General features: G+C 43.4%; 1 protein-coding gene across 1 annotated transcript in view; it reads left to right on the forward strand.

Moving 5' to 3' along the window:
* Nucleotides 1–21161, forward strand: part of PAX5 (paired box 5) — a 257700-nt gene that overhangs the window by 13616 nt on the left and 222923 nt on the right. The window contains exons 2-3 of the mRNA XM_063294844.1: nucleotides 14513–14678; nucleotides 19580–19777. Of these exons, the coding sequence (XP_063150914.1) occupies nucleotides 14513–14678; nucleotides 19580–19777 (364 nt within the window). The remainder of the gene's footprint in view (nucleotides 1–14512; nucleotides 14679–19579; nucleotides 19778–21161) is intronic.

Raw genomic sequence — 21161 nt, forward strand, 5'->3', positions numbered from 1 at the left:
GGGGCCTTGCCAAGCAGGCCCAGATCCACAGTCTCTTTACATGAAAACCACCCTGGAGCTTTTACGGTCAAGTTTGCACTGAAGGGCCCTCAGATGGGGCTTGGCCCCTGAAAGGTCTGGCCTTGAGAGCGGATGTCTCCTCTGAAAGCCCTCGACCAACGGGGGCTGGAGTTACTACGGAGCTGAAAGATCTCTCTCAGAGACGTTCCTTTCCTTTGTGGAGATGCCCTTCACTCTTTGTCGTGGCCATTGAAAAACACCTTCCTCAACGCTCTAAAGGCAGGGTGGGGAGGGGAAGAACTGTTTGGATGTTGTGGTCAGGGAGTGTGTGTGCGCCTCTGTGTGTGTGAAGTAGGAGGACTCCATTTCAGCCAAATACAGACTCACATGTTTTGTGACGTCCTAATGTATAGCACATTAAGAACATTTGGGGTCTCCTAAAACTGTTTGTTCAGAACAGAACTCTCTAATATACCTCTGCTGCCATTTTGCACTACCGTCAGATCTGCTGTGTCCTGAAGACATTAATAGCCGTTTTTCTAGACACTAGCCTAGATTTGTAACAGAATTTTATCCATGTCTCCTTAGCGGGGCTTAGTCGAGAAGAAACATGCTTTATATCGCGTTGTAAACTCAAGGACCGTTTTAAAAACATTTTCGTTCCTTAATTTCCACCCGTCGCTTTAAAGCCCTGTTACCGCCAAAAGTCAATCAACCCCTACTTGAAAAATAAGCAAGGTTTGGAGGTCAGGTGTGCGCAACGACTACGCCGACCCACTTCATTGATCCCTGTCGGAAACAAGGATTTAGTCGACCAGAAAGGGAAAGGGTTCGGTTCCGAAGAATAATAACTGGCAGTTAGAAATTCGGGAAGTTCCCGTGGTACTCTTTAATTTCCCTGATGAATGGGCAAGAAAATGAGATAAAGAATGGGGAAACCTGACTGTTAAAATATCGCACACCATTGAGATAAAACACAACGTCCAGGGCGATTTCGATGGGGAATGAAAATGTCATTGTGGGTTTAGACTACAAGTGCTAAAGTTATTATATATGTTAACCTATGGGTGCCATATCGGCTCTTAAAATATTCTGTTCTTTTTGCTTGTGTCTAATAGTATGCGAATGGTATTCCCTCCTCCAATAATAATAATAATAATAATAATAATAATAATAATAATAGTAGTAGTAATAATAATAGTCCCCAAAGCACCACGTTGTCCTTATTTCTAGATAACATCAGTCCGAGATTTGCGCTTCAAGCTCGAAGGATCTGCCTTAGGGGTGCACTCTGCAATCTTCTCTAGGAGTAAAGGCAAACACCAAAACCAGGATTCTCCCAATCCCCAGACCTTTGCTCTGATCCTTTCTGCCTTTCACCGACACCCATCCGAAGCAAATAATGGAAGCAATAACAGCTCTCCGGGCTCCAAGAATCGCTCCCTCCTTTCCCCTTCCCAAGACGTGGCCTTTTGCCGCCTAAAGCAAGTTCTTCTGGGCGGCAATCCGAAACGCGCCTCAGATTAGCCTTCCCCCAGCTGGCCCTTTTCAAGCAGTGGGACTGCAGCGCCCATCTTCTTAGCCTACTGGCCAGGCTGCAGCTGAAAGGGTGGGCGTTGCACTGCCAGTTTGGAAAGGCTGCCTTTGGAACTCCGTGGGACTTGAGCTCGGCGAGCTCCCTGCTCAGGATCCTCTAGCTGTCCAACAGCACTTAGGGGAGCCTCCGAGAGCGGGAAATGAATGAGAGCGAAGAAACGCTCGGCGCTTTCTTTAGGGACCCAACAGCGCTTTCGACAAAGCCCCTTGTCGCCCACCTTCCCTTGGCTGCTCCGTAGCTGTGAAGGGTTCCTCCTTCCGGCGGAGCTCGCTTTCAGATCAGGCGCCGCTGAGGAAGGCAGCTTGACCCCCCCTCCTCCCCTGGCCAGTGGCCAAACCCCACGGGGCGATTAAGCCTGCCCGGCAGAGACCCCCTCCCCCCCGCTTTCTGGAAACAAGGAGTCGGCGTAGCCAGCCCTGGGAGGACGGGGGCTTCAGAGCAGCCTGGCCCTCCCAGGTCGGCATGGCCGGGCCGGGCTCCGTCCGGAGGCACAACGAATTCTTGGTCCGGCCAGCAGGCTCTCAACGAGGAGGCCCTCAGGGCTCCGTCACTCAGCAGGAGGACTTGGGCAGCAGGAGGTCCGCTTTCTTGGCTGGCTGGCTGGTCAGTCACCCCCGCAATAAAGAACGCTCTAACCCGCTGGCTGTAGGGAGGAACGGGCTTCTTTGGGGTGTGTGTGTTGATAGATCGATCGATCTATTTATGCTCTTAGCTCCACAGCTGGCGTCCTGTGGTGCGGCCTTCCCCGGATGGAAGTCCAGACGAAGGGAGGGGAAGGCCGGCCGGGGCGCGCACGCGGGGCCCTTTTATGTCCCTGGAGATTGTCTTCCGGCCAGCTTGGCCGAGTTACCCCAACCAGCTCACCCAAGAGCCTCCGGTAGGAGCTGGCTACAGCTGAGTTCTTTCGGGAGGCTTTGCTCGGCGGCTTCTGTCGCGGCTTCGGTTGGCCCCGGCGCATTCTCGTTTGCGAGGCGTTTCAGAGGCGTTAGACTGGGATACCAGGTCGGGTTCAGAGGGACCGGCCAAGAAATTCAGCCACGGACTGTCTACAAAGAAACCTTTCGGAGGCGCCCACCGTCCACCTAACAGCTGCTGGAGAAAGAGAGGCGCCCTGGGAGGACGGTATGTGCGTGCGTGCGTGACCTGATGTGTGTAAAACGCCTTTTGACTCAAGGAAAACCTCCGTGCACCAACGGATAGGTTCACCTTTCTTAGAATCGGTTGATGTTCTCTGTGCTTGACTTCACTGACCAAGCCAGTTGCTAATTATTTGAGACAGGCCCTTGGGGGGCGGGGGAGCGATTCGCGGTGACGCCATCCTCAGGGGTACCTCGAACTTACCCTATTCGACTAACTGTCGTGCCCTGCGAAATCTTAAAATTATGGTGCATTCCACACAATACTCTGAAGCTCTTGGTCAGCTCAAGGCTTGTGTAAATGCGTGAGCACAAAGGAAGCGCACCTTCCAGATATGTAAGACTCATAGCAATATTCCATATATAGATTTTGGACACGTGACAGGGATATAGGCGCGAACCGTGGGATTGTCGGAGTCACGTGACCACCAGGCTTTCTTTAGGTGTATTATTAAATCATAGTACTGTAATCATTTTAGTTACAGCTGGAAAAGATGTCTGCCTCTGAACTGTATTCACAATCTTCCCATGACAATATCAGGCACTTTTTATCATATATATAAGAGCCTAACCCTGCTTTTATCCGAAGCCCCTATCCTTGGAAGTTGCGTTCGTTCAGAAGACTTCAACCCCGAAGCTGGTCCTTAGGCTCTCTAATGAGAAAGCATTGCCTCTGGCTTGCAAGTAGGCCTATTTCTTGCCTAGACCATCTTGTTTCCCGAGATACCCGCCGTCTTCTAGGCAGGATTCTTCGCTTGACTTCATACGGGCCCACGTACACAGACGTGCATATCCAAGAGCATACATCGCAGAGGTTAATAATGGTAGCAACTGTTAAAGGAAGCTGCTCACATCTTCCAAAATCCATAGTGACCCAGAAGCAGCGATATTCCTCTCTGCCTTGTGGCAGGAATTCTCTCCGGTTGTATTTATACTTTTTAGGCAGGCTGAAAAAAACAAGAGAAATGAAACAGTTTAGAGCGGCTTTTGGCCAGGAGTTCTGCGCGGATTGTAAAAAGCCGGGGAGCTGCGTGGAAGGGCCATTCCTTGTATCTCGTGCACTTGATCTGCTTTCTTCATTTTGAGGCCTACTTTATAAAAGGAACACTCTTCGCTGACTTGTTATAAACCTGATCGTTTGAGAAACAATCGCCAGATGAGGTTGAAAATGACCGTTTCCTCTTTTAACGCCCCAAACTGATTTGGTGTCTCTCCCTCCCCCGCCCTTTTTTTTTTTTTTTTTTTGCTGAAAAGCAGAATGTAAAAATGGGGAAATGGGAATGGACTCCCTCTCATTATTGGAGAGGTTCAGTAACCAGATTCAAGCAATGGTTCTACAGAGCTTCTCACTCCTTCACCCCGAGGCCCATCCCTGTATCCTGGGCATCTAGATCGTCCTCCCGGCCTCCTCGCGCCAGCTCAGCGACTCAGGCAGCCCGAGGCTGCACGTGAGAGGGGCCTCTCGGCCAGCTGAGAGGAGGTGCTGGGCAAAATCGAGGAGGTCGGGGGCGTCCGCCGGAAAAAAAAATGAACGTGGTGTTTTTGGCGTGCTTGACGGCTACGGCCTCGAGCAAAAGACGTAGCTGTCAAGCCTTTCCAGCCTCGAGCAAAGTAAACCAGACCCAGAACGTCTGGGTCCCAACTCCTCCCGTAGAACCCTCCACGTTCTCCGCGGGCCGGAATCCGGAGCCAGCCAGAAGGTCCATAGGCGTCGCTCTTTACTAGGAACCGAAGAAACACAAACCCAGGGCGGATCGAGATTGAAGCTCTTCATCTCCCTCTTAAAGAAAGGTGCAGCAGCAACACACTCTGACATGCACGGCAGGCCTCTACGTTCACGTGTGCACATGCAATGCTTAGAACGTGATGGTGCTCTCTCCCAACGCAGCCCGACCTTCTCTACTCGAAGCGCACAGGATCCCAGGCATAAGGACGTCTTTTTTTCACCGACAGCACCACCAGTTAGGACACTTACTTCTGCACGCAGGCAGCCCAGCGGCATGGGTCGGTTTCTAAGGCCAGGTTCACCTATGCATTGTACATTAATCATGATTGTTCTACCCCTTTGACTGACTGGTGCATTAAAATGCTGATGAAGAGCTCTGTGCGGGGCGCGAGGGATAAGGAAAAAAAAAAGAATTAGGTTCCTTAGATTCATCCAGGAGAGCTCGTTCGCGTGGAAAGTATGTTGTTCTGACTAGCGGTCAGGCAAGTAGGAATCAGACTTTGCACAAGTGCACACACACCTCCCAGGAAACGGAAGCTTTCAGGGCTGGTGGGAGCGAGGGGGGGAGTTCTCGCCGGAAAGCACTGTCACCTCCCCAATACAAAGCTTGGTTAAAGACGGGCAAGCTGGAGAGGTGGTGGCCTCTAGACAGATGCAAGCCCCGCTCTCGCATTTTCCCGAAGTGATTGGGGCAAGGCAGGATGGTCTTATAGCTACCGCCAAACCCTTCTCGGCTTCCCACCAGATGGAGTGCGCTTCTTTTTACACACCACTTCATACTGTTTATGTGCCTGTTCCCAGGGTTGCCTTGAGAAGCCACAATCTTTGGGGATCCGTCTGTGATACCCAGTGACACTTACTTCCAAGTGCACATGCACGGGGTCCCGCTTCAGGGTTGCAATCCTCAGCATGGCCACTTGGGAGTAAGCCCCGATTTTTCTATGTAGAGCCGGGCTGTCATTGTCTTTACTGCTTGATGCACAACCCTTACCAGTGCATCTCCCCCGCCCCTCGTTCCTTACAAACCTACAGGATAGGGGTTCGCTGCACGCGCGCGCAAAACCACACACACACAAGCTGCGATCCCTCTAGTTTGTCAATGAATCCTTCCTACTCGCGGCTCCGCCTGCAGCCGCTCCTGATTGCTCCGCCGCCGGCTAATCAGGGGCCGCCTCCGCCGCTCTCCCTCTCCCCGGTGTTCCCCAGCCCCGCAGCCAATGCGCGTGGGGCCGTAACTTTACTTTTCTGATTGGAGGCCGAGGCACTGAGTGACGGGCCAGCCCGGAGGCAACGGCCGGCCGCGCTCTCCTCCCGCCCTACTTCCTGCTCCCCGCGGCCGAAGCCCCCTGCTGCCGCTGTCCACACGCAACCGGTCCTGAAAACTGCTCCTGGGAAGCGCCTTTCTCCTCTGTGCAGGAGGCGGGCTGGCAAGCCGCGGACGGCGACAGCGGCCCGGCAGCAGCGGGAGAACCAGAGCCGCCCGTCAGCGCCCCGGAGGACTGGAGAGAGATTCGGAAGGCGCCTGGGGCTTGAGTGCCCAGGTGTGTGTGCGCGCGCGCGCGCGCGTGTCTGGGCGTGCGCGCGCGCACCCCGTATGCCCGCCTGCGCAGGGGGAGGGGGCCATTTGGCGCCACCCTCAAGCACTAGCTGGCCAGGTGGAGACAGATGCGCGCGCGCACACACGGAGACAACTCGAGCCGGCCGCCTACCTGCTCCCCTGCCTCTTTCTGCGCTAGGCGAGGGAGCACCCTCCGCCAGCCGAGGCCGGCGCGCGCGCGCGCTGCTGGGCCGGGGGAGCGCAGCGCTGGCTGCCGGAGGAGCGGGGCAAACTTTGAGCGCGAGCAGAAAGGCGCGTGAGGTGGAAAGCGTGGCGCGCGCCACAAGCAAAACACGCCTCTCTCCCTCCTTCGCTCTCTCTCGCGCGGCGGGGATGCCGCTGGCACGCTTGTGCTGCCGCTGCTGCCGCTGCCTTCTCCTCAGCTCCTTTGGCGTCTCTCCAAGCGCAACTTCCCGCCAACTTCTCCTGCGACAGAGCTTCTAGCGCCTGCCCTCGAACAAGCAGAGGTGGCGGGGCCAAACGGACTTCACCTCCCGTTTTCCTCCAGACTTGGGACACCCGCCGAGGTGGGAGGCAGTTATCCGCAGCCCGCTTCCTCTCCGGGAAAGAAGCCGCTTCCTAAGCTCTCTTCGGAGGCTCAGCTCGGCTGACCGCCTCCAGCCGGGACTGCAAGCGGGGCAGGCGAAGGAGAAGGCGAAGGAGGAAGGGGGAGCCGCACATGCCCGGCCAACCGCCGCCACTCCTCAAACAAAGACTGACCCAGGGCACTTTCCTCGTCCCCTAGCTAGCCTTGCCTTCGCCAGAGGCGCCACTCTTACTCTCTTCCGAAAGAAAGAAAGAAAAGAAAAGAAAAGAGAAAAGAAAAGAGAAAAGAAAAGAAAGGTGAATGTTGAAAAGTGACAACCCACCCCCCCGGATAAAGCTTGGGAATATCTGCTTTGCAGGTGCTCGGTCCCTGCCTGTCCCTCTTGCTTCGCCGTGGAAGATCTCCGTTGGCTGGGCTCTTCCCGGGGAGGGTCTTCCCTCCGACCCCAAGACCGGATCCATGGCCCTCTCCTTCTGCAGGCGGGGGAAATAAAGGAGCCGCTGCTGTCCCCAAGCAGAGAAATTCATCGGAGACAACCTTTTGCGGTCGGAGACGGTCGAGCTCGGAAGGGGTAAAGGGCGGGGGGGACAACGACGATTCAAGCAACCCAGCCTGGCCGGTGGCGTCCAGAGAGCCGGGTCCCCCCCAAGCCCCTTCCGTATGAAAGGAATAACTTCCCCGAGGATTTCTGTGGTTCTTTGCTCTTGGCTTGGAGAGAGATCTTGTCTCTGAAGTCCCGTTGTGTCTTTCGAGCTTTTCTCTCCCCCCCTTTTCTTTTTTGTTTTTGAAAGAAACAAAATTATTACAAGCAACACTTTGCCCGCCCGTTCAAAATAAAGCGCCCTGTCCCCCGGCAACACAAGCGATCCTAGGGAGTTTAACTCAACCTGATCTGAAAGCGAAAACAAAATACAGCTTGCCTCGAGCACCCTGGATCGCCCGCCCAGATGGAAATACACTGTAAGCACGACCCGTTTGCAGCGATGCATAGTAAGTAGAGGCGGCTGGTTCCGTTTTTTCTCTGCCTTTCAGCACCGAGCCGGCCGCCGTGCCTTCGCCGCGCTCCCGAGCAGCCCGGAGTGTTTGTTTATTGAAATGGGAGGGAGGGAGGGAGGGAAGGCTGCTGGAGCCGAGACACCTTTGGGCATCTCCGGAGAGGCACAGCGGCATTTGACCGGCTCCTCGTAGCCCGGGCAGGAGGATGAAACCGGCCGCGCAGGCAGCTCGCAACCTCCTCCAGCTACGGCCCAGTTCAGTTATTCCCCTGGCGATGTCGAAGGAGTTTAAAACCAAAGCCAAACCAAACCAAAAATAACACTCCCCCCCTCGTGCAGGCAAGATACACCGCTGCCCTTTGGTAGTGCAGCATTACTGAGGACACGATCCGGTCAAAGGGAAACATTGCGAAGCTCAGTTGATTTCCATGGGAGGGTTTAAACTAAACGTGGGCTGTAACTCCTCCTCCACCCATCTGGGGGACTTCGACCGGAGTGGGTTTGCATTGATTTAATTTTTAAAGAACTCATTCGCGGGTTCTAGGACCTGGCGGCCTTAAAATGTCTCCAGCCCAGATTAATTGTTATTAGAGCAAGGAAAGGGATCCCGTTACCTTACAGGCGCTCTCAGTTAAAGAAATCGGCCGGCACATAAGTGGCGCCGATTTGAAATCAACCTACATTTATAGAGCTACCTACTTAACACTATTCAAACAAATGCAGAAGCCTTCCGTACATACTGTATTTCCTGTCCCCTTCTTTCCCCCTCATTCGGCATATTTTTATTTCTCTTCCATACATCTTGATTCTTTGTGTCCGCTTACCGCTGCTCCGCCTCTGTCTCTCGCTCTCTTACAAAGTTCAAGTCGCCCTGCTGGAAGATATATATATATATATATATATATTTCCCCAATTTGTCCGCCTATATGGATTTGGGGGAAAAAGTGGTATTTGAAATTACTACTGCTAGTAGATAGGACTACCGCAGTCTAGCTTAGCTGAATGCCTTTCTAAGGAACCTCTGAAATACTTCTGAATATATCAAGCACTTAAACCGAAAAGTGTGTAATCTGTTGATGTTTCCTAAACACGGGCTTTAAAGAGCAAGAGCGGCTGAAGCTGGTTCTTCTCCTCAGGCAACAACAAATTAGTCCTAACGGCGTGTTCAAAAATAGCCTTATATGTTTGGACTCGGCTGTTTTAAGTCAGCAGCCATGGATAATACATCTGCTTGGGATTTGCTGTGCCTGAGAGGGTTGCAGGAGATTTTTCATTAACGCGGGGTTATGAGAAATGACGTCGTCTCTCACGGTGAGTTAAATGCTGGATTAGATCCAGAGATTTCAAGGAACCCTAGGAGAGAACCAACCACATTTTTCTTAGGTAGAGCAGCCTTTTAAGGAAGACGGATGTTCTTTTGTGTTACCTATTTATCTACCTAATCATTTTCTCCATGAAACCATTTCATGCTTCCTCATTGGACATACAGAGTAAGCACAAAACAGGGAACTCAGATACGAAACTGCGAGGAAGTATATACAATAAATCACCTTCAGACGAACTGTACTATTTGGATGGCAGCGTCTGAATTCGAAATTTGTAGCAAATGCTTATCCGAAATCAAACAGAACCAAAAACGCTTTTGGGATTTTATGACAGGCACCTTGCTGCAGGGGAAATAACGTTTTCATGTTTAAAATATGGGGGCAGAAATGCCATTCCTTCCCCTCCGGAAATTCCTTTGTGTTAATTTGAAGAGAGGCTGCGCGCGGAAGCTGCCGGAAGAAGAGGTTTCCTCCGTTAACCTAAACAATGATAAATCGACATCTTCTGCAGGAATGTAAGGGCAACAAAAACAAACCGGAAAAAGTGTGTGCGTGTCAGTTCGGGTGGGGGATGGGGAAACTGCATCCAATCCAAACTGAGTTTTATACTTCTCTCTCTCCCCCTCCCAACCCCAGTGCAATCGTGGTAGTTATTTAAATCTGTATGTGTGTGTGTGTGTGCATGTGTGTGTGGGGAGAATAGCAAGTTGTTGCTTTTCCAAAAGTGGCAGGTAGGGGATGAAAACGTGGCGTGTAATTATTTACTGTACAGTAATGCCACGTTGCTTTCCTTGTTAGAAAAGACTTAAAAATAATAGGAGGCGCTGAAACTTTTGTGTAACGCCCTAGACACACTAACCACTTCTATAAGGGAAATATTTACTGCAGAAAAAGCTGACTTTTAAAACCAAGCGTAGTCCTCGTTGATAAAGAAGCTTTCCCTACATTCACCTGTTTCGTAAAAATTTCTCTCGAAGCGAAGGGAGTTTTTGATCTGGAGCATGATTAATCCTGTAAACAAGGGGAACTCCTTGTAAAGAAAACACGCACGCACCCGCCTTAAAAGTCACGCGCAACCCCGCGCCCCGGCAATCTTCGGAAAAATCTCCTCGTTCCCGGCCAGAGCGAATGCAGAGGCAACCGCAGTCCGCGTTTGATTTTTGCGGGAAAAACAAACCTGCGTTTTTTCTCCTTACCATCAAAAGCATCAGAGCAAACAGTCTGGAGACACGCTACACCCCAGCAGCCTCTTGCCCGTAGAAGAACCACCTTCGGATGAAAGGCGAGGTTCCTGAGGCGTCCGGCTGTCCGTTTTCCGCTCTATGGATCTTTTCGGCATAATGCCTAGTCTCTCGCTGCTCTATGAAGAAAGCCAGTTAACAGCCGCGTTTTGCATATCCGAATTACTTAAAGAATTAGCTGGAACTGACGTGGCTTTTCAGTTAACAGGACAGAGCTAGGCGGTTATCAGCAACCAGGAAAAGAGGATCTTTTAACAGCCTTTCCAAGATCTTCTTCCGCTGTAAAGGCCCACTGTCCTCGCGGCTATTCCTCTCATAAACTTTCATTCTTTGAGCACGCGCTTTGGTCCTTTGTTTCTGATGTGTCGAGGGTTTGTTTATGTGGAAAGGCATACTGGGAAAAAAGTAAGATTGAGACAAAATAAGCATCTTGGTTCTGGTTGACGTATCCTGTGATGGTTTGCTCAAAATATAAAGGGTTGTTGAGTTTCCAAACCAGAGTCTCAGTTGCATCCATGTTAACCACTTCTGGCTTTCGCCACCAGCAAAACGTAAACACTGCTTACCTAGTGGATATGTGTTCTGGGAAAACCAAAGTGCATGAAGAAACTGAAATTATTTGGTATTTTACTGTAGCAGGATTAAGCTGTTTGTTTTTATTATGTGCCGAGTCAGCTGATCCTTGTAACAGCAGGAAAACCTTGAGGAGAAACTCCAGATAATATTCTGCAAGTGACCAAAATGCCTAAAATGAAAACATTTCTTCTCTGAACTGGACCAGGCAGGCCAAAGAGAATTAAGAATTAAGGCATGGAGGTGTGTCAGAATAACATATATGCTCATTTCTCTCTCTCTCTCTCACACACATACACTCATTGCACTATTTCTCTATTTGCACTTCAGGAGGGGCATCAGCATTTATGTGTTTATATTCCAACAATTTAAGAATCCAAGAACAACTGGCCTCTTTAATGCATCTATACTGATCTTTTCCTGGTAGCTTGGAGATTATTTACCTAACTATCTAATGATCCAAAGACACACACTAACCACAGAGGTGACCATCTATATGTTCATATAAATATCTTTAGTCATATATAGTCTGTTTGAGCATATATAATGTGGGTATTAGGTAATTATACACACTTTTTAAGCATGTTGAAACCCCAGACAAGATCACTGTCCACCACCAGCATGCTGTGTGACATCTAACCTAACATCCTTAAACACACACACGCACGCACACAGACTGCAGCACTTGCTCATGCACATGCCCCACAGGCTCCTCTGTGGAAGTTTTCCGAATAGCTAATTCTTTCCTGAAAATCTGCAACCATTCAAGATGATTTCCTCTCTGGGACAAATCAGTTGTTCAAAGAAGTGAACCTGTTTTCATTCTACATGACTGAGCTGGGTATGGGTTACTCTACATGTTGAAAAACTAACTCGTGTGCTCCTAGCCCTCTTTTTCATGTGCTGGGCTGCTTCCTTAAAGGCAAGGAAGATTTGACCTATCGAATCTTTCTCCCCACCCTTTCCACTCCCTGCTGCGTTACATTTAAAGACTGAAGACATCTTTCTGCTAAGAGAGAATTTCTATGTGATAATACAGAAGGCTTACAGGGAGCACTCCCACTGATGGTGGTTTTCTTTTCCTTGGAACTAGTAATTCCATCCCAAATAATTCTCCAGCAAAAAGATGAACAACGTAAATCCGGAGCTCTTGCAGTCACTGTCAGCTACAAGCTCTGGAAGGACATGTGTAGCTGTCCTTGCTTGCAGATATTTTTATTGCATTTTTATCATTTAATGTCATAGAGCAACTGCAGATTCAGCCCATGGAAAAGAACAGAGCAAGCTCTGACAATAGTCTTTTTGTTTTGTTTTCTTGGCATTCACTTCTGCTGTCTTGTTTTAGAGTGGCTCCTTCCTTCCTTCCTTCCTTCCTTCCTTCCTTCCTTCCTTCCTTCCTTCCTTCCTTCCTTCCTTCCTTCCTCTTCAGATTATTGGGACCAAGCTATTTGGGTTGGGGAAGATAGGGCAACAGTACGCGCATCACACATATCAGGTGCCCCTGTGTGCATGCTTATGTATGAATGTCAGCCTGCTTGATGTAGACTTGGTCACTGATTTGACTACCACTAGCCTAGTACTGTGCTCCTTAGTTTATTTCCTTATTTTTCCATAGAAGGTAAAGTTAAGATACGTAATTCTGGACATGCAATTTTTACACTCACCTCTGCAAATCCCAGCATAGGTAGAGACTTGTAGATTTATTTACTTAGACCACAATTCTGTACACTCTACTAAACTGCTTAAACCCCACTGACATTGCATTTACTGTAGAATTAAAGCATTCCCTAGCCTTAATGGCACTTCTACCCCAAGATATAGTGGGTTTTCTCTCCTGTTTTCAAGTTGAGCTTCTCTCTTTTTCTCCCCCTTCCTCCACTTCTTATCCCATTTACCCCTATATTTGGATAAATTTTGATATATTGCACCAGTAATACAATACATTGCTGGCTGCAATTCTGTTAGCGTTGGAAAGCTACAGGGTTTACTATCTTGCCTTGTTTAACTAGTCCAAGGGATTCCGTTTCACTAACTCCAGGCTGATTCCCTTGACCCTGAACTGTTTCCCCTAAGAAACTGGAACTTATGCAGACTTCCAGATCAGAGTGCTATACAGTCCACATTAACTGATAAATTAGATTTCTTTCCAAAGTGCTGGAGTTTTAATTAAGTATTTAGATCTATAGAGGTTATATTTCAATGCATTCCTAGGAGCTCAAATTGTGCTACCTCTTTGCAAAGCAAATTGTAGTTTTGAGGGATTTTTTAAGATGTGCAGCCAAGACAGTGAATGATAATTCTCTTAACATCAGAGTCATAGTTTATGATACTAAAAATAATGCCTGAACATTCTATTCTTTTAATAAATGACTAAAGTATACTTTTAATTTTAATTTACTCCTTCCTTCCTTCCTTCCTTCCTTCCTTCCTTCCTTCCTTCCTTCCTTCCTTCCTTCCTTCCTTCCATGTTCTAAAGTTCAAATAAAAACATCAGTAATTCAAATAAAACAATAAGCATGAAACTTGTTAAACTTCAGTTCCAGGGCAAAACACCATTTTTCAGTTAACCTTGCTTATTCAAATTAATCTGCAACAAGTAGATTATGTACTGTAGATTCACTATATATTAGTTATGGAAGATATATACGAAGTCAGCAGTTTATCAACAGTAACATTACTGGATTTAATAAACATGAATGATATAGTTAAGTATCTTTTTATTTAATGAAGAGTTAGTAGATTCTGTTCAGTTCAAGCCTTCTGTGAATAGAGAAATTATTTTATTCAGTGTTGCCAATAATGCTGGTTCTTGCAATTATTTGTTTTCAACATTGCTACTTCTTTATTATAGTTTGCCTGATGAACAATTTCAGAGTTAATTATATTTTCTCACTATTACATGGCATTGTATTTCATGCTTATTGGTTTTATCCAGTTAGCTACTATTTATCTAGTTGGAAACCATTTTACACCAGATGTTTCAACTTATTAAGAAAATAGTAAAAATGTACATATAGAAAAAAATAATACTCCTGTCTAGCTGAGCCAGGCAATAGAGAGCCCTAATATTTCCAGAGGCCATTGTAAAGTATATTAATCTGAAGTTATTCCACATACACATACATTTCTATAGGGCATTAATAACTAAACTATGATTTTGAAAGAAAAACAGAACACTTTTGGAAGTCCCATCACTGTAGCAAAGTTTCTAAATTTGGCCTTATTTCCCCTACAGATGAGCATGGTTTGGCCTTATTTACCCTCAAAGTTAGATTGGCCCACTTACTGTAAACATATTTACATGCAAGTAAATCTGATTGAATTTAATGGTATTAAAACAAGCATGCTAAGAATTTTAGCCTTCAGATTTACACCTTAAATCCAATAGCTATCATTCATAATTTTTCGGTGCCAGATGAGTTCAGGGCCGGCCTAAAAATAACTTTTGAGAGATGTTTTTTTCCAAATCAGAGGCCTGATTCTCATGCTACATAATCCTGGGTAATTATAGAAGTAATTAGAGTTACACAAGTGTAAAATTGCTATCAGTGTCAAATTAGGTTTCAGTAAATAACATTGTTCCTCCTCCTCTGAGCAAATAAACCATAACCAGCATTTCAGAAATGCTGAAACTCTTATGAAGAAGTTGTTCAGTGCTTAGCGGTAGAGGGGAATCCATAGCTGCAGGAAGCTTTTTAGAGCATCTTCTAAACAATCACAAAGATGTATTGTTTTCTCTGCTTGTTTTTTTTTTATTTCACCCCGTATCTTTCAGGACATGGAGGAGTGAATCAATTAGGGGGTGTTTTTGTGAATGGTCGGCCACTGCCTGATGTCGTTCGCCAACGGATTGTGGAACTTGCCCATCAAGGTGTCCGACCCTGCGACATCTCCAGGCAATTGCGGGTCAGCCATGGCTGTGTCAGCAAAATTCTTGGCAGGTAAAAGCAGATCAAAGTGAACCAAACCAATTCGTAAAAAGAAAAACAACATGGTCTTTGTATGTTGGAGTTATTCTAAGAAACAGTTCAACTGGCAAACTGGCAGATTCATGAGAGGTGACTAAGCCGATAATAAGAATTGCTGAAAAATGTAGCTGGAAAAATGCTTTATGGGTATATTCTTGAAAATAAAGGTGTTTGTAATTAAGGTAACATGTATCATGAGCTTCCTACTGAACCTGTGAACTCATCTGAAAAACTGCAGAAAATTACTGTTTAGTGAAAGGAAACTTGATTTCTAACACTGCAATCCAATCCGTGCTGATTCAGCAATAGTTCTTCTGGCTTCTTTGCGATTACTTTCAAGTAAATGAGCTGAAGTCCAGGAACCTCTGGCTTTAACATTTAAATGTGCATTTGACTGTGGTTTTAGACTGCAATCCCAATAATTTTCCTGGAAATAAGACTTACCGAACAAAACAATTCGTAATTTTGAGTAGGCAAGTGCTGGATTCTGCTATTAAATGGATAGCTTTAGTGTGAACTATTGTAATTCCTTTTTGTAATTATATATAAAAATCATTTGATATTATATTTGTGCAATGGAATTAAACTGGAAGTAAGAAGAAATTGCATATAACAATAATATAATAATACTTCAGTTTAATTGTTCTGATCTAAACAATGTAACAACAGTAACATTATTTCTTTTTAAAACAAGTGAAGAGAATAACTTCCAATAGTATAAATGTAGATTGAGAAATGGTATGACTGAGGCAGCATCATGATCTTGAACATCAAGCATGATATAATGCTTCAAGGTTTTTTCTTAGTTTAATTAAACTGGACACATATATTAAATTGATATAAGGGAAAAATAAATTAGAAATAACTAGTTAATTGTTCTCACAAAAAGATAGTTTGTAAATGTATCACATTGATTTCCATTACATTAGTGACATTTTTCCCTAAAGAAAAATCTTTCCACTTAAAATTTGTTAGTGTTTAAGGTATTATGTGATACACTGTTCCCCCAGCTGAATAGATAGTTGTTTTCACATTTTTCATCTGCAAAAGTTAGAAAAGATGAAAATTTGGTTGTATGTATGACAGTCTTGCATGAACCTACCTGGAACTATGTCTAAAATAAACATAATAGATTTGATTTTTTATTACATATGAACAATACAAAACTGTTAATTTTTTAATCTACTTTTTCCACATTATGACTTTTTTAAAAAATCACTTCCATTACTACTTCTTCTTTACTAGCTATTATAGCACACAGGTGTGAAGATCTGGACCTAGTATTCTAAACCAAAAGTGCAATTTCAAATGTATTTGAGCAGAACTCTTATTTTAAATGATTTTGCTAAATTATAATCCATTATTAGGTCATTTTTTAATCTTATTATATAAATTTCTGAACTATGAGAGCCAAGCTGTTTCACTGATATTAAAACATGAGTTTTAACACATTAAAACTACCCATGAATCTGATTTATCTCCATACTCTGTGTAGGCTGTGAGTCAACTGCAGACATACAGAAGGTCAACAAACAGAAATGAATTTGGATCTTTTTTCTTTGCAGTTATTTGATATAAGTCTAAATCAAACAGAATTGGTTTCATAGATGGAAAAATATGGCTTCACATATATATGTATGGAATAAGTGAATTCGAAAAGATAATTTATTCTGGAAATATTCTGCTGACTTTAGTGGGACTGCTCTTCAGTGAATAGCCTTCAGACTGAAGCTTTAAAAGTTGTAATGCAACTATTAGGATTATACAGTTAGAAATTTTCTATATTTTATTTGTGATAGCAGACCAGAACATTTTATACACTTAATACACTTCCTGGAATGTTAAGTCCTATGGCTGCAGCTGGTTTTGTAACATCCTGCCTTATTTTCCCTTCACTTCTCCAATCCACTTGGAAGACTAGATAACCATTTTTATTAGTATCAACAAATAAAACGAATAAACAGGTAACACATTTACCTAACAGAAAGAACACCTAATCGTTTTAATGTTTCAGAATAGATTTGTCATTAGAGGTATTTGCGTTACTCTGGAGTTAAGAATTGAGTTCTGGAGCTTTGTCATTTAAGTTGTCAACAATAAATTGAAATTTCATAGCTCATTATTTTCATAAGTAATAATTGCAGTTCATAAAACGTCAGTGTAATTGGAGAATGGTCTTTCCTTCTCTATGCGTGCGTCTAAAAAATATAAGAGAAGCAAGACATATGAAGCTTGATTCCACCTTGGGAACCAGTCTTCCTTAATTCACAACTTTTAAATTTAACCATGACACAAAAGAAATAGTTGAAAATACAAACTACGTAACGCTAATAATTCGATAGGAGTTATGAATCTGCAGCCAGTAGTGCTTAAGCATAAAGCAATTGTACTATTGATAATATATGTAAGTGAAATGCATTATGAATTCCTGAAGTAACCTCAGTCTGAATATGAGCCTGGGTTGGGACTTTTCTGGTCAAGCCAGGACTGGAAAGCTATAGTTCTCTTTAAATGTATATTAATTTATAAAAGAGTTCAGTTTGTATTATTGTGGTTGGTCATGACACAAAGGAAATATTAGTCATTACTTTGTCTGAGGCAAGACTGGAAATCTGACGTGGTGACATTAGGGAAAAAAAACCAATTATGTTATTCACTGGATTGTTGAATAAACTTGGAATCAGATCTCAATGACCAGATCTAATTTATTTACTTTTTAAAAAAAATACATGGCGTTTTTACATGCTGACCTCAGATCAGGTCCAAACCTCCTTCATTTCAGTACTGTAACAGCACTGGGTAGCACAGGGTAATGGTTTAGAACAGGGCTGCCTGCCTTAAGCTCATTAAAGCAGCCAATTTAAGGACCAAACTTCAAGTATCACAAAGAGGGCCAATTGTTATTAATTTGTTTTTACTGAATTTTTACTGCCAGAGTTGGGGAGAGATTCTTTTGGATTTTCTGCCTCATGTTGACAGTGCAACTTGACTGACTTTGGCTATGATATATCTTGCTCTACCTGGGATATCATGGGTGATGCTACTTACTGTATCCCCAGGCAACAAAATGTCGGATCAGTTCAGAGGCAGTAAGTCTCTGGTTTAACTTGCTACTGCCACACTTTCTTTTGGCAAGCCATTCTTTCTCACTTTCAGCACCCCACGAGTGGAAATATAGATTTAATAATTCTGAGGCACCTTAAAAGGTAACAGGGTTGGAGTTCAATGAAAATCCTAAAATGATACGTAGTTCTTAAATATTGTTGTCAATTGCTTCCAGAATCTTCATAGTGCCAAATATGACCATAATCCACATGCAACAATAAATTATTAATCGGCAAAGTTTATAGGCAGGAAATCAACCATTTTATATTTTAAAAGTTCCTTCTCTTAAATCTGGAGTGACCCAGAAAATGCCTGCATTGAATCTGATTGATTTCTATTGGGTTTGAAGGGAATACATTGGTTTAAATGGAACTTTTTTTAGTTTTACTAGATTAAAGTCAGGCAATGTTGATCAAAGCAGGAAAATTTTTCTCTAAAGGCACTTAAATGATCTTATTTCTTATTCAAGGGCTGCCTTGAGTCACTTGGCAACTGGGTGGCCCTAAAAATGGATTAATTGAATGATAATTATTGCATATATAAGAAAAATCACAATTAAATTCAGTTTACAGAGGGGTTATTTTATTTTATTTATTTTTCTATACCACTCTTCCTGCCAGAAGAAGGTCTCAGGACAGTTCACAAGAGTATGATACAAACAGGCTTAAATAAATCTATCATAATAAAACCAACAATATTGATTTATTTATTAGATTTTGAAACCATTAAATCTTGTGATTCTTGGCAGTTTACAGAAATAAAAACATCCATACATAACAATATAAACTAAAATAGTGAAACCATAAAAAGAATTATTAATTTAAATTAAAACAGTATCCCAATTACATTTAACACTTCAGCGGAGCAATGTTAATTAATTATTTAAAAGCCCTCCAGAAGAGCTCCATTTTCACCAACTTTTGGAAAGCCAACATGGTTAGGACATAATTGGGGCTCTGCCACTCAGAATGCAAAGGTTTAGCCATTACCAGCACCTTTCTATCAATAAACATCTTATGCAAGCTAGAACTGAACAGCAGGAAATTTCTTTAAAAAGCTTAAAGAATTGCAATGGCTTTGGATACCTTTATCCTTAGGACTCTGCACGATCCTTATGGTTTTTTGCATAGCTTTTCCCAAAAAGGTGAATTCCAGATATGTTGGATTTCAACTCCATAATTCCCAGTAGGTAAAGACCAGATTGAATGGGGATGAAATCCAACATAATTGGAAGGGACCAATTAGGGAAGACTGGGGTCAAATTTCTGCTATTTTGAAATTCATCTACAAAATGGATAATGAAGTTCAGTCACTAGGTTCATGTATTTTTTCATGAGATTTTTAACACTTAAAAAACAACAACTGTATCATATCTTTGATAATTTCCTATAAATGTGGCAGTGTAAGAATACTGGTTTGATTTAATTTTATTACAGATTAATAAACACATTTTCAGATAATTTTAAATTCAAGCATGACCTTTTAACTCATACAGTTTTAACTGACTTGCTGGAAAAAGAAAAAAAATGCAACATTGTTATGGTTATTATCTTTAAATAATATATAAGGTCAAATCTAAAAAAAGAAATATATTATTGGTATCAGTGGTGTAATACAGTAAAGATATGTTAATATTTCTCCGATTGAAAATGCTAGAACTTAATTTGTCCTGTTCTTAAATTCTTATCATTTATTGGGGGGTGGGGGAAAGAGCTTATAATTAAAATGCATTCTAAACATAAGCTTTTCTCTTCTGCATTTCACCCTAGGTATTATGAGACTGGAAGCATCAAACCTGGAGTTATTGGAGGATCAAAGCCAAAGGTTGCCACACCCAAAGTAGTAGAAAAAATTGCAGAATATAAACGCCAAAACCCCACCATGTTTGCTTGGGAGATCAGGGACAGACTTTTAGCAGAAAGAGTGTGCGATAATGACACAGTGCCCAGCGTTAGCTCAATTAACAGGTAAGACTCGTTTAGGCCGCACAGTGGAGATGTTTTTTGGCAGTGTTCATTATTATCTGAAAATGACACAGGATTATTTTGGCGATTTCCATGGCTGTTGTTGATAGGCAGAAAATGTGTATGTAGCAGTCGGTTTACTTTTCATCTGAGTTTGCTTCACTGAGCCAAATAGAAATAATATGGGATGCAAGTGGTGATAGAAATGATACACACACACACACACACACACACAAGATTAAGAGAAGTATCATAGCTTTTGTCCTGGATTCCAGATTTCCTTTTTTTTTTTTTGCTCCTATAGACTGACACTTTGACATTTGAATCCTCAGGAGAAGATGACAGTATTAATTTGTGATATAATCAGATTAGTCTGAGGTTAGAACAATTAGGAAATGAGCAACATGTAAACTAAGGCAAAGAGCAGATAATCTAGATTTTTCCTGCATCTTTATTACTGATTTACTGAAAGGAAATATCTGATAATACAAACAAACATGGGGGAATCTGGGTTGGAACTGGTAAATTCAGTTTCTTGACTGGTGCAAAGCATCTATGAATGAGGTGATTAATTTTGCAAGATAGTTTTGAAGTCTAATGTGCAACATGCTGTTAGCATAGAATTGGGTTTTATGGAAGTTTGGTAATTCATACTTGCTTGATGCCAGAAACAGTTAAGCTGACTAATATGGTATACTTTTTGCTTTTTTCAAGAAGAGATTATCATCCTAGTGCCTAGTACTAGTAATTCATCACATCACAGATACATCTTTCATAAGAGTTGAAATATCATTTGGACATGATCCACAATCTATTTATTCCCTGTTAGTTCTATTTAAATCCACATTTTTGATCCAAAGTAGATTGCTGTGAATTTATTATCTGGTGTATTTATTATGTTAATTACTGAAGCATTAACACTATTAGTGAAAGTGTTCAATATTAAGGCATGCAGCACAATTCAAGTCTGAATTCTGATTCTGATATCAGTTTTGCCTGCTTCTCATGCAATCTAATAGTAAATCTCAAATTTCCTGAGATATTGTAGGTAATTCTGAGGTGTTATTGAATAAGTCAAGCTTAATTATTCATTCATTCATTCATTCATTCATTTGTTTGTTTGTTTGTTCATTTATGTATATTTATTCATTCAATTGATATGGCTACCCATCTCAAACAAGTAACTCTGGGTGGCTAACAAAATTAAAAAAAGCAAAACAACAACAAAAGAATACAACATAAATAGACAATCAGCAGTTCAGATTTTTTTTAAAAAAATACCAATATAGATATAGTACATATATTTCAACAAAAGTAATTTACAGGCTCCAACAGACACTCGAGCTGCAAGCCTGGGATTCAGGGCCTTGCAAAAGGCAAACATATA

This window comes from Candoia aspera, chromosome 2 (assembly GCF_035149785.1).
Source record: "Candoia aspera isolate rCanAsp1 chromosome 2, rCanAsp1.hap2, whole genome shotgun sequence".
In the NCBI taxonomy this organism is placed as follows: Eukaryota; Metazoa; Chordata; class Lepidosauria; order Squamata; family Boidae; genus Candoia; species Candoia aspera.